This window comes from Anguilla rostrata, chromosome 10 (assembly GCF_018555375.3).
Source record: "Anguilla rostrata isolate EN2019 chromosome 10, ASM1855537v3, whole genome shotgun sequence".
In the NCBI taxonomy this organism is placed as follows: domain Eukaryota; kingdom Metazoa; phylum Chordata; class Actinopteri; order Anguilliformes; family Anguillidae; genus Anguilla; species Anguilla rostrata.
The window spans coordinates 10,144,875-10,158,835 of record NC_057942.1 but is presented as its reverse complement, the minus strand read 5'-3'; the positions used below and the strand labels follow the sequence as shown (position 1 = coordinate 10,158,835).

Sequence of the window (13,961 nt, the reverse complement as noted above, 5' to 3'; positions counted from 1 at the left end):
CCTCTGCCCCAGTCTTTCAGAGAGAGGGGATATCAACCACCGAGGGCATTCGTGATGGATGAATGCGCTTTGAAATCCCAAAAGGAAAAGCCACAAAATGTATCACCGCACGTGCACTGAAAAGGCTGTACTGGGGGATTTTTAACACTCCGTTTACCAGATGCTCTCGGTCCCCAAAACAGCATTATGCGCCACGGTGCAATGCACACACAGATGATCAAGTGATAACACATGCAGGGCCATGCAAATATCACATTTAATTACACACTCTACAGGCCAAATTAAGCAATGAAAAATGAGCAGCTTATTGAATGGGAAATAGAGCATCTCCCAAGTTTCATAATCAGAGGCCAAGCAGATTTCCATGGTCCCTCATGTCTGCACTGGAAAATATCCATTTATGCACCTGTTCAATTGCATAAACAGTCTAGCTTTTCCCTACAAGAACCAGCAACAAAATCTCTGAAGCAGTGAAAGAGAAATTAAACCATATCTATAGTGACCATTTAATTTATTTGGAAGTCAGGGGAGAACCCTCAAAATATAATGAATAGTTTAAAAATGAAAATGAAATAATAATTTAAAGTTAATTTAAAATTAACCTAACAGAAAAGGCTCTTATTAAAACAGAGAATCAAACATCAATAACAGTTTACCTGTTTTTTTTTAACAAATAATTGCCCGTAAACCAGAATATCACAGTATATTAGACCCTACAACATGTTTTGGAGAAATCTTCGATTTCCTGCACTAGCTTCTAGTTTGATTGTGATTGATATCACATGCCAGATGCTTGCCTTGATTTGTTTATGCATTTTGCCCAGTATTCAGTTCCCTGATATGTCTTTATATTTGTCAAGTCAGAAGGTCTTCTCAAGTGTCACATTGAATGATGTCCGTGCAAATGATATGTAATTTGTTTCACTATGAAAAAAGGACTGGCCGTTTAAAGTAAGAATGTGGGTCGTACTAAATAAATAAGGAACGGCTCCTGGAATCCAAGCTCGTCTTCTCTTTCAAGCTACTTGGGATGTCATTGACTTAACCTAACCTCTGTAATTTACATTAGTGCATTATTTCACAGGGTTTGATAAGCTAAAAGTTTCAATTTAACTCTGCCAACTTGAAATATCCACAAAGTGAATACAATGACGAGATTCAACTCCACTAGAACAAGTGGTCTGTTTGAATCGGTCAGGACGAATCACCGCATTTCAAGCATCCAGTATGAACTCAGGCGAATATAGGCCTACCTAAAAACAAATACCTGAACAACAAATGCATGGCTCCCAGCACACTAGATCCCATCCACCTGCACTAATACAAAAGCAGACTGAAAAAAAACAATGAAGACAGTTTCATCACATTGAGGACAGCCAGCAGCCAACATGTAATTCAAGCAAATGCTGTTGCCAAAACTGGTATTACACACTTGGTACAGGGCCAGCTTGCCATACTGTGCAATAAAAACCAGCAAACAACTAGTTTACAAGTGTATACGTAGCCTATTTACCCTCAAAGAATGGGCGTCTCAGCATTGCATTTCTTGTGCCATGTTGGAGCGTGAACTATATCGCAATCACTTCAGTAAGTCAAGTTAATCGACCACAGCCATACAGTTCATTGACAACCGCAGTGGATTGTACCGTCTGCGGTAGGCGGGCCAAGGGATGGGGCGTGGCTAAATATTGGGGCTGGGCTTCAGAGGCTTCTCCGTTCTGAATGGAGCAACAGCGGAAATGGCATCATTATTTTCTATGTTTCTGCATGGACGTTGTCGGACGCGGTAGATTGGAATCGCAACGATTAATTTAGCTAGCTAGCTGCTGATTAGAAGACGATTTAGAAGTAAGATTAATCGCATATTGATGTAATCAAATTGTTGTTGTGGATGAGTGCAATCATTGGGCTTGAAATGCGTGTTTTTTGTTTGTGTTGTCACTGGAAGGTGTAGCGTGCTTCCTGCGTAACGACGCATCCAGGCATAGCTAGCATCTAGCAAGTTAACTGCCTTGTACTAGTGCTAGACAACTGAATTACTTAACTTTAGCCAAGTAATGTTAATTAACGTGCGGTCGATTGGTCGTTTGAGACGCTTGCATTGCAAGGAAGCTGTTTGTTATTGCTGATCGTCATACATCCTCCATATCATACTTAGATCTAGCTAGCTAAATTCCTTCTAGCTAAAGCTAGGTTAACCGCTTTGTTTTTATTATTGTTAGCGAGCTAGTCCTGCACGTGTAGCTAAGCAACTTGACACTAAAACAGGGATCTTGCAAGGATCGTTCGCTAAACTAACCCAAGTCAAAAATTACAGCGATATGGCTACCCTAGGTAGATGGCCAACAAAACACAACGTTACCAATAACACCAAACTATTAGCTAATCAACATTTACTAGCTAACTTGATTGTTTAGAGGCAATAATTAATTTCTTGTTCACAAGTCAAACACTCGTTTCTGCTGGTAAAGGCAAGTCATAACTGTTAGCTAGCTGACACGGCAGTATGCATTTAGCAAATTTGTGCTTGTTTGACTTATGATTTATTAAATTTGTGTATTTCAGGAGTTTTAACGTAGTGACTGCAAGGTTGGGGTGTTGAAACTGCCCTGCGTTCATGGCCACCCCTCAGTTGCAACAGCCGAATTTCCTTCTGGTTTGTAACGTTAGCTACCTGGTTTATCTAATTTAGCGACGATGTGTATTTTATTTTTGATCCACTAATCTACAAGTAAATAAGGCTACATATTGCTGTAATACTATGCCAACTAATATGCTAATACTGCAAATACATAATTAATTGTAGCACTTATAAAGCTGGGTGTTTCTTCAGGCCAATCTGAAAACTGACTGGGCAATCAAGCCTCTTCTGCAGCGATGTCAAGAGTTGGTGAAGGTGATCGATGACAATCCTGCCAAGGTGAAGCACAGCCACTCAATCTGTAATTCTGTTTGGAAAATAATTGCGGCGAAAGCCACGTTTTCTCAAAGGATTGGACAACTCTCTGTAGTAAGCGGCTGAAAATGTTTCATGACATTCAACAAGGCTGTTAGTGTAGAGGGGGACGTTTCCAGTTTCAAAAGTAATATGTATTCGTTTAGTAACATCATGATTTGACTGGATCATGTTACAATTGTGTTAACACAAAATGACCCAAAATATCAGAAAAGATGTACAATCTAAAAAGGGATGCAAGTGAAATGAATGTATAAACTTGCTAGTGGAGTTTCCCTAAAACTCAAGAGAGCTGGGCACAGATTTCAGCAGTGGGCTTTATTTCTTAGTGTACCAGTGTAGAATGGTTTCACACAGCTGCTGCTGTGGGTGAAAGAGGGGATTGTTTCCGTGGAGTCGTTGAACAGCTGCTGGTTTCCTGACACCACAGAGCGTGCCAAAAACATCAACTGTAGTGTGGATTGTATGATTTATATCTCGATGTTAGGCTTCAAAGGCCACAAGACCATGGGAGATGAATTTAATTGCTTTGATAATGTCCTATAAAAGCAACAAAGAGCATGTTGAAAGTGTGCACTAGCCTTAGGAAATTCACTATTTTGCTCTTTTGATGTGAAACTTTTGACTGGTTAGGAGAACTTAACCAGTGAGGACTTGTTAGGAATAAAAGGTCTTTGGCCTCTTGTTTACAGTGAGTCTCCTTTGTGCAATGCATTATGGGTATGATAATGAGCAGTGTGCATTACCACAGACTGGTTTGTTCCTATGCAGGATCTACACCTGATCTTCCCTTGGCTGGTAGAGAGCATATTTGGTAGTCTGGATGGCGTCATTGGAGGGTGGAACCTGCGGTTTCTGCAGGCCCGTAACAATGAGTATAATATCGCTATGGAGTTCCTAGACCCCAGGTACACTGTTCTCACTGGTGCCTATGGCTGTCTCAGTACTGTCAAAGTATTCTGTGCACAAATACAACGGTACAGGAAAATTCACCTATTGTAGTTTTGGTGGTGTACAGCAGTTCAAAACATTAAATGAAACATTAAAAAACTGATATACGAGACAAACCACAGCTAAAACTACCTACTAACTGTTGTGCTTTTCAGTGGTCCAATGATGAAACTTCTCTACAAGCTACAAGCAGAAGAGTACAAGTATGATATCCCAATCACTTGTCTCCCAGTAAGTTTACAAAAATGTGGTTCACCATAACCTGCACAGCAGATAATTACTGTGTGATGCTACAAACCTGAAACAGCATGCTAATTCAACAGTCTCACTGTTGTGTTCTTGATGTTTTTTAAGTTTACCATGAGATTTGTACTTTTGAGAAATTAAGTGCACTGCACACACATATTAGTGTGAATGAACCTTGCAGCGCTGTGCTGTATAAGAAGATGGTGTGTGGATTAGTTTTCATAACATTGCAGTCGGTTCACTCTTGCAGGGACCTTTGAAAGCATCCATTCAGGAAGGCACCATTCCCGATTGTCCACTTTTTCAAAAGCTGCAGCTCCCTCTCTCTGGCCAGATGAGTCTCAGTCTGTCCTTCAGTATCCTTTCATTATGTTCAGTAACTCAGACTCAAACTGTGAAACTGTCAAGCTGTTAAAATTAATGTTTTAAATTTTCCCTCAACAAATTTTCGCAATGAATCGACTGAACCTGTTACAGTAATTGTGTTATTCGATCCATGTTAACATTTAATCAGAATATTGCCTTAAACTGATTACTCCCAATAATCATGCTATTGGTGTGCATGTTAACATAGCCAGTTATGGAGTCAATAACTTTATACCTGTTGCTATAGAGAAAGTGTTTCGGGTCCTTGTTCAATTGAGTGCAGTTCCTAAATTTTCATCAGATCCCTTTGAATATTACATGTTTTACTTCGCCATGAGCCTCATAACCCAAAGGGTAAGTATGCACTATCTGGTTATTGTAGCTTCATTTTTTCCCTGTGCACAAATGACTTGAACAACTGGCACCTTGTCTTTTTTTAATAGAATCACCCCAGCGGGCTGCATATTAGCACATCGGACAGTGCCTACTTCACACTGGTGGACGTCTACCTGAAGTACTTCTTGCCTACTGAGGGCAACGTGCCTCTGTCACCTTTCTCAGATATCAGGGCCACGGTGCCACCACCTGCAGCCAGGTACCCCAGTACAGAATTCGTCCCCATGGCACCTGCAGGAAATTGCACTTTTTATACCAGACAAATTCAGACTGGGTAGCGCACACAGTTTTAATTGTGACTACGTCCGGCTCAGAGATTGATAAATATGTGTGTGAATGTTGCGAATGGGTTGACATGGCCTTTCCATCCCCAGGTCCCCCAGCGTTCCGTTTGCAGGGTACGGCATCCCCAGCACCACCCTGCTGAAACGCCACATCTCCCATCAGCCTTCTGCCAGCGCCGACCCCGCGGCCCTGGAGATCTGGAGGACTGAGACGCTGCTGCAGGTGGGGGCTAGAGGCCAGGCTGGATCACTGTACACTATCTACTGTTGGACATTGAGGGATTACACACATCCTATATTTGACCCTTATTATTCCAGTGGTTTACAATGATCAGCTTTCTCCTTCCCAGTTATTGTTGTAGCTTGTTGGCTAGTTATTTCTGAACAGTAACTCTACTTTAAACTCCATTTCTTATCCTGCAATATGATTGTGTAATTGCCATTTGGTTGATAACAATGGGCCACCATGACTAAAATAAAATGACTTGTTTCATTTTGTGTGCCTTTGCTTCAGATGTTTGTGGAGGTATGGCTGCACCACTACTCTCTGGAGATGTACCAGAAGCTCCAATCCCCCCAGGTGAAGGTAAGAACCTGTCTGAAGAGCATGTCCACCCCCCCTCCACCCCCCACAAGCTCAACACAGCAGGCCATGGATATTAATCCAGCTGTGTAAATCTGGGCAGGCCTCGGCCTTATCCATAGAGCAGACCTCTCCACCCTCCCACAAGCCCTCTCACATAGTTTCCACCAACCTCTCGCAATCATGCTTTTCACCAGAGCACAGATGACCTGTTATTTCCTTCTGTCAAACTGCTATAGATTTTTTTCTTTTCTTGCCTTGGATGGGAAACCTACGTTTATGTACATTTTGCACAGGAATGTTTACCTTTCTTACCATGCAGCTTTGAGTGTAACAGTCATGGAGGGAGGGGTGATTTCAATGGTCTGACCATTTCCCTGCACAAGCAGTGTAGGACCTTGCTGTTCATTCCTCCATCCTGTTCAAATCCAATAAATTAAAGCACAATACCCACCAGGGAAAGAGTTAACACTTTGCTTGAGCAAAAGCATGGTGGTGTTTGTTTGAACAGAACGGAAGTACCTGTTGCTCTCAGTGATTTACTTTGCAAAACGTACTAGTGGGTGACTGCAGCAAAGTTACACTGCACCAGAATAGTGTGTAGATTCCTCTTTAGGCCTGCTTTCTTACTGTGATCTGTGCATGCCCTTCCTCTATCACCTGCTTTCTCTTTAGTTCCTGTCTGTGCTCTATGTTGGCTGTTGAATGTTGGCTGTAGGGACTGCTTGCCATCCCTTATATTTTTGTCCTCATTTGCCGGGTACTTTTCATTTTCACTCCACAAATTTGTCAGCCTTGCACTTTGAACCCATTCTTCCATTGCTACATTGTCCTTTCTCTAATTGGGAAAACCCCCAGAGGCTGTGTACGGACTGCTGTGTATCCCAAGAAAATGAGTATTGTGTATTTTTTAAACTAAATTGTAGACTACTAGTATGAATTTCCGTCTCATTACATGGTAATAGAGGGTTCAAGTGCAAGTGCTCCTGTGGCTGTTCTGACCCAGGAGTCTGTCTATCTGATGAAATGCAATGATACATACATTTTTTATTGAAGTATATAAATATATATATATATTTATAAATTTACTATAAATCTAAATTTCTCAAGAGAACTCGCTGTAATTGTTCTTCATGTCTACAATGTGTCTGAAATTCAGGTGTATGATACATAAAGTCACACCGTTTATGGTTTGTCTGGCTCACACTATGAGGTTGTGTAGAGAACAGTCAGAGTTGATGCGGTAACCCCTTTCCTTGATCCGAAACCATCAGCGGCATTCGAGCCTGAAGCACGGTGCTGCTTCTTTGCCCCCAGCACCCTCTGTAAGGCCCTAACGTTTTTGCCCCAGTGCAGTTGCAGCAAACAGTGCCTGCTCTGAATCGGGCTACCGCATCACCCCTGTTGTCATGGCAGCGTTCCTGTGTCGATGTTTTTGTTGTTGTTGTTGTTGTTGTTTTTCTTCCTGTCTCATATTGTCCTCCCTGTGTCTTTGAATTGCACTTTTTCGTGCCTTCTGTTCTCTTCCTCTTGTTTTCACCTTCCGCCTCTCCTCTCTCTCTCCCTCTCTCCCTCTCCTTTTTCTGGCTCTTTTTTACCCTCCTCCCTCCTCTCCCTCTCGCACCCGCATCGCGGCGGCTGTGTCAGCTGGCGGTGCTCCAGTACCGACTCGGTATTTCCAGTATGCACTGCAGCCCCCCGGCCCCGCCCGGCTATGGGACCCTCAGCACGTACCAAGTACTTCTACTACCTTTATATCATATTCTGCCAGGTACACAGGGTCTGCAGAGTTGAGCTATTCATTACAGGCCACGTGTCAGAAAGCTCAAAGAAGGTGTTTTGTGTCTGAGCGAAAGATTCAGCAGCAGTGAGCACGGTACATTAAACAGTGGCATTTCTTTAGAGGGGCGTCAAATATGCTTTCATTTTTTTTTGTAAATGTCTTTTACATTTTTTATGGAAAACATTTTTTTTGCTTTCTGTTTCTGAGATGTCAATGAACATTTAAAGTAATTTTCTCCGGACTATATATTACCATTTTGGAAAAATTTGGAGAACACATTTTAAGGGGTTTGCTTTTTAATAACAGCTACCTATTAAATATTAAATAATCTCTTCGATCCTTTGATTTCTTGATTGATATTTTAACAATCATGCTTTTGTTTTGTGTCCAGTTTGAAACATCAGTGTAATGGTACTTGGGTGAAAAGAAGAAAAAAAAAAAATCAAGATGCAGTGTTACTTTCATATGGTGAATTCACTTTACACATTCTCTGAGCTGAGTGAATCCAAGATTATGCCCAATGTTAAAACATTACACTAAGATGGTATGAATGTAATTGTGTATATTATTAAACGAGTAAGAAATCTTGTCATTGGCTGCACAGTGGCTGTAACTTGTGGCCTTTAATTTGAAATCAGCGCTGAGGAGGTGAGGGTGTTTGAGGGCGGAGTCTAACTGCCTTTCCGTCTGGTGGGCGGGCCGGGGGTTGCAGGAGCCCTTCAGCCCCACCGAGGAGCACGTGCTGGTGGTGCGGCTGCTGGTCAAGCACCTTCACGCCTTCTCCAACAGCCTGAAGCCCGAGCCGGCCGCCCCCTCACCCTCCGCCCAACCACAGGCCAGCCCCCTGGAGGAGTTTAAGCGGTGAGCCCCCAGTCGGCAGTGCGGCATAGTGGGACGCATTCATAGTTGGTTGGTTTTCGCATGGTATAATCCTTATAGGGGAACTGCCAAGCCATACCCTGGGGAAGGTACTGAGCTTGAATTGTTCAGTAACCAGCCAGCTGTAAAGTGGATTAGGTTTTACAAAGTTATGCAGTTTGCCTCGGTTAAGGACATCTGCAGAGCAAGTGATTTTCTCCTCATTAACCACGACAGCCATAACCTGTTGTTCTTGATGTCCGCCCCCAGGGTGGTAATCTCCCGATTCGTGCAGCAGAAACTCTACATCTTCCTCCAGCACTGCTTCGGTCACTGGCCCCTGGACGCCTCCTTCAGGGCAGTACGTGACCTTCCTCCGCTCCAAGGCCCATCTGTTCACATGAAAAACTTTCTCTGCATTGCTGCATGTCTGGCATTCGTACAGTAGCGTTATATCCTGGGATACTCGCCTTTGTTACATAACTGATTTGATTCTATTCTGGGTGTTCTCCGCAGGTGTTGGAAACCTGGCTAAGTTACATCCAGCCCTGGAGGTATACTTCTGAAAAGAGTAATCCTTCATTGGACGGCCAGAACAAAAATGTCCCTGAGAAATGGTAATGCTTTATGAAAATAGTGACCTATTGTTCCTTGTGCTTGTGCAGTACATTTGATCAGCGCCCCTTTCCCACAGGGCAGCCTTTGTGCAGGAGAACCTGCTGATGTACACCAAGCTGTTCCAGGGTTTCGTAAACCGAGCGGTACGCACGGACCTGGTCAACAGCAAGAACGCGCTAATGGTGTTCAGGGTCGCCAAAGTTTTCGCTCAGCCCAACCTGTCGGAAATGATCCAGAAAGGTAACTCAAGGTTTCTCCAAAGTTTGTCATTTTGAAGCTGTTTTGTATTTCCTGCTGTTCTCTGAAGCATTTGTAAGAGCAGGAGGTGCCAATGCAATCAGTCTTTCCCTGAGCTATAACAAGGGATCGACATTCATCACTGCGATGTGGTGTAGGACTGGCGGTAACAAAAACCGCTGACACAGCACATCTGCTGTTTGTGTTGATGCCTCGATGTGGTTTCAGAAGAGGTTCTCCACCAGCTGCTTTCTATGCTGCTGGTATAACCCAGTGTCATACTGATGCACTCACTGGCCAGTCATGCAGGGTCTTCCTGTGGAGCTCCTGCCTGAGGTCTGTGCCATACCTAAGCTGGGCACTGCCAGTTTACCTTGCCAACACAGTGTTGTGCGCGGTGCCATCTCACGCGTGGTCTTCTGCAGGAGAGCAGCTCTTCCTCGAGCCAGAGCATGTTCTGCACCACCGGCAGCAGCGACTGTTCCTCAGCCCCGCCCACGGCGGCAGCTTCCTGTCTCCACGGCAACCCGCGGAGGCCGACGCCGTCTTCAAGGTCAAGAGTCACGTCTACAGCCTGGAGGGGCAGGACTGCCAGTACAAGCAAATGTTTGGGACAGAGCAGCGTAATGCGGTGAGGTCATTCACCACAGATAGCCTCTTACACTAGGACAAATATGTGCTGGGACTGGTACTATGGACAGAATCTGCCACGTTAAATCTTCTATCACATATAAGTCTATATTCTTAAACTAATAATGTAATATTCTACAAGTTGTATTATTTCTGACAATCCCATCACTGCAACATCCTTTGTCGGTTTTAGAGAACAGCGTGCTACTACATGCCCCCCAGCTGTGCAGCCAGCTGACCACTTATTTCTCTCTCTGCAATGCACCAGCTCGGTTTCCACAGCAACTAATAACACAGGCAGACTGCAGGCGAGACATCAGAAGGGTTGCCAGATAGCGGTGTGGTGGGATTTACCCTGCTGTCCAAATCCCACCCTCTCTAGATGATCCTGGCCAGGTATGAAGCGCCTGAACAGCCGACCCTTTCTTGTACCTCTCCCAGGTGATACAGCTGGTCCAGCTCGTAGCTCAGGCCCAGCAGACGACGAAGCGCATGTCTGATTGCTCGGGAGAGGCCGCTGCCAAACAGTCCTACCTCTCCTGGTTTGGCTTGGGTTCATCAGACCTCAACACCACCTACACAGGTGGAGAGCTGGACGAAACGGGCGAGAGCGGGAAGAAGACCCACGAGCATTTGGAGAGGGCTCTGGACTACCTGTGTCAGATATTTCGGGTGGGTGGATAAAAACACAACTGATTATGTGCTAATGACAGTTATCAGCTATAGAACCCTGCACCCTTTGACTAATCCCATCTCTAATTGATTTCCTCCCCCCCCCCCCCCATTGATTGGTTATAGCTGAATGCTGGGCAGGTGTGCCAGCTGATGGGAACCATGGCAACTACAAAGAATGATGTGGGATCCAATCAGCTACCTGACTGCATTCAAGGACAAAATGGGCTGATCCTCACTGACCTGGGCAGGATGCAGGTAACCGGGTTCTTTACATCGATGGTGACCCCACATTTCAGATGAGGGAATTCCAGGTTATAGAGAAGTGCCAAAGTATCACTGTAGTAGAACAAATGGTAGATCCTCAGTATATTTTCATTATAAATTTACTTATGAAGATGCTCATAATTATGTGTACAATTTTTTTTGCCATATATGTCCTGTTTGTGTTTGAAATATGAAACAACTCGACTTGTACCTGCATGCCTTTTCTGTTGTAGATTATTAATGGACTGCGCAGATTCGAGATTGAGTATCAAGGGGACCCAGAGCTGCAGCCCATAAGAAGCTACGAGAATGCATTTTTGGTTCGGCTGCTGTTTTGGATAGCGTCGCTTGTGAACCGGCGGGTAAGAGTGCGTTCGAACCCTCTGCGTTCGAGAGAATTTAACACAGCTCTCGGCAGGCAGAATGAGTGCTCAGTGGTGGGGCTGCAGGCATTAACGGGAGTTTTCTTACGCAGTTTGGAGGACACATGGATGCGCTGTGTGTAAGGAGGGACTTCCTGGGCCGGCTGGGGCAGTACTACTTCATGCGCGACACGCCCGCCGAGAGGTGCCGGAAGAGCCCGGCGACGCGGCGGAGCCTGGAACGCCACCTGGGGCCGCGCCTCAGCCTCCGCCTGTTCGCCAGCTATCGCACCATACTCGCCATCCTCCTGCTCTACCTGCTGGGGGCGCTCTTTTCCTTCGGCCCTCTGTCCAGCACGGGCCTCATACTGGTGGCCGCCTTTATTCACGGACTTTTCATGATCGCGTTGGCTGAGAAGCAGAAAAAACAATAGCACGAGTTATACTACAAGTTTTTTATTTTTTCCCAGTTCTTGCCTTCACATGTAAATACAATATGTTTTTTTTACTAGGTCTATGTTTACAAGCAAAAACAGCTGATTGGAAAACTGCCTTCACCTCTAAATGAAATGTCAACGTCTGTAGTTAAGGGCTCTTGATTAAGACATTTGGAAGACAGTACCTTTACTTGTGGCCAGGGGCACCATATGGGGAGACGATTCCGAAGGTCCAGACTCACAGGGGCCTTCAAAAAATTGTGCTGTAATTGTTTCAGGGATGGGGTAGCCCAGGGTGGTGGTTCCCAAAATGTGAAATCTTTTCATGGGAATCAAAATCCCTGGTGACACCCCTGCTTGTGGCTTTCAATTCAATGACTGACCAAGTCAACAGGTGCACTTCGTTTATCTGTATAGAGATCTACATTGTAAAACTTTTAAGCTAGTAATTTTCAGTGTATTATCCTTAGCGATGTATAAAAAAAGAGTTTCCCTACAAGATGCTAGTAAATAGCTTTTATGCTATGTAGCAGACACAGAAAGGGGAATAAAGCTCAGCTCGAATGACATGATACATGTACAGGTTCTTGTCTGGCTTGCTGTAACAATACAAACCCGATGTCCGACACAAAGAGCCACAGATGTGGTTGTAAGCAGTGAGCTTGGATATTAAGACTACTATCTTTGCACAGTTTGCCTCAGTCCTATTTGAAACTTGTAAGCCTGAATTGCAAGGCTGTTCTCACTAAACGTTCTTGCCCATATGCTGAATGGCCAAAATTCCGCCACACGAGGAAATGGGTGGGAAGCTGTTGTGATCTGCCTTGGCAGCAGAAATGCTCTGAGGAATCTGCAACGGGACATAAGTGTCCATGAACAGGGAAATAAAATGGGTGCTTTGTGTTTCCCTTAACTACCCTACAGCAATAGGATGTTTAGGATCTGTCTCTATAGAGCATTTGGCAACTTTAGCGAACAATTCTGGAATCCAAAGGCAGGGAAATTATGGTGGGGAGAATTGTTATTTACTGTAAGATACATCTTGTACCAGAATAATATTGTTTAAAGTAAATGTTATATTTTGTAGGCTGTGTGTTAACATCAGATCAGTAAAAAAGAATGCCCTGCATTTTAAGTGCTATCGAAACTAGGGCAAAATCGGGTACTCCCTGAAGAACAAAGATTTACGAGTGTCTGGACTAATAAATGTGTAGTGCCCCTCAGCATTAATGGGGCACATTCATTAGGAAGATGTGTTATTGCTGTATACAATTTTAAAAATCTTTTTCGTTGGAGGCAAGTGGTTTTGAGAAATGACAATTGACCCAAGAGTTTAAAATGAAATCACAGGATTTCTGAAAATACAATTTAACAAGCCTACATAATCTTGCAAGATGACACTAATTAATTGTATTCTTTTCTTACCCTACTAAATAATTAGGAAGTTGGGCATCTTCACCATTGTAATTTGCCTCTTTCAGGGGGCAGTTTCTCACAGATTAGTGTCTAGGAAATGAAAAGAACTGGAAAACAGCCAATAATAAATGCATAAATACTACCAGGGCTTTAAAATAATTAATGCTGCCCTGATATAGACAAAGAGAACCAAGCATAAGACACCAGTTGCAGGTGACACTTTAGATTTTGGTTGCATGGAAACGGAAGGTTATAGGATTAAGCAACCTAAGAACAGTGCTGCACCCCTGATGAAAAAAGTATAATTTTACATAATTGTCTTTGTCTTTTGTCCTTGTAAGTACAGTAAAAGGCTGTTAAGGAAGGATGTCTTTGCCAGAAGACTTGTTTTTAAGACTGCACACACCTCTGGAGTGTCATTTGTTTGTATTTCTTAGTGAATCTCCGCTTCTTCAAATTTTTGCAATTTTGTAATTGTTGTTAAATACAATCTAATATAATTATGGAACCACCACAGCCATGCAGAAAATATATATATGCTTTATATATGAATCTTGTTAATTGGATAATCAATTTATAATTTGACCATTTCATTTTTGGAATTGGAAGGATTTTTAAAAATTATGACTGGCAGTGACAACCATCACTCCAGTGTCTATCACAATCCATGGAAAACAAATCAACATAGAGGTAAGACAAATTTGTAGTTTTATATATTTAGCTTCATCACTGTTGTATCGATACTTCCAAGTCTGGAGGTCTATTGATATTTCTGCCCTCGTTCTAATAGTCATTGTTCATCATATTTAAATATCTTACTACGTTAATGTTTTTAGTCATATTTGTAGGGCACTACTCCCAACATGTTTTTCTTAAGGAGCATATGTGCTCATAAATTT

The 13,961-nt window shown here is 43.3% G+C and overlaps 2 protein-coding genes across 3 annotated transcripts in view; one reads left to right on the top strand and one right to left on the bottom strand.

Moving 5' to 3' along the window:
- The window catches only part of si:dkeyp-14d3.1 (transmembrane protein 132C), a 167,917-nt gene extending 166,226 nt beyond the window's left edge, over window positions 1-1,691 (bottom strand). Inside the window, exon 1 of the mRNA XM_064353993.1 lies at window positions 1,514-1,691. Coding sequence (XP_064210063.1) covers window positions 1,514-1,538 — 25 coding nt within the window. The 5' untranslated portion in view covers window positions 1,539-1,691. The remainder of the gene's footprint in view (window positions 1-1,513) is intronic.
- Window positions 1,692-1,712: 21 nt separating this feature from the next.
- LOC135264934 (sphingomyelin phosphodiesterase 4-like) lies at window positions 1,713-12,215 on the top strand. Of its 2 annotated transcripts, XM_064353994.1 has the most exons (20): window positions 1,713-1,848; window positions 2,566-2,656; window positions 2,834-2,920; window positions 3,728-3,864; window positions 4,063-4,138; window positions 4,404-4,509; window positions 4,821-4,873; window positions 4,963-5,114; window positions 5,290-5,422; window positions 5,714-5,785; window positions 7,430-7,519; window positions 8,278-8,426; window positions 8,694-8,784; window positions 8,940-9,040; window positions 9,118-9,281; window positions 9,704-9,909; window positions 10,350-10,580; window positions 10,707-10,838; window positions 11,081-11,209; window positions 11,323-12,215. In XM_064353994.1, the coding sequence occupies exons 2-20, from the start codon at window positions 2,618-2,620 to the stop codon at window positions 11,641-11,643; spliced, it is 2,469 nt and encodes an 822-aa protein (XP_064210064.1). In that variant the 5' UTR covers window positions 1,713-1,848; window positions 2,566-2,617; the 3' UTR covers window positions 11,644-12,215. The 2 variants fall into 2 exon arrangements, with proteins under 2 accessions (XP_064210064.1, XP_064210065.1); XM_064353995.1 differs by lacking the exon at window positions 7,430-7,519 and having other exon boundaries at window positions 1,714-1,848.
- Window positions 12,216-13,961: the final 1,746 nt, after the last annotated feature.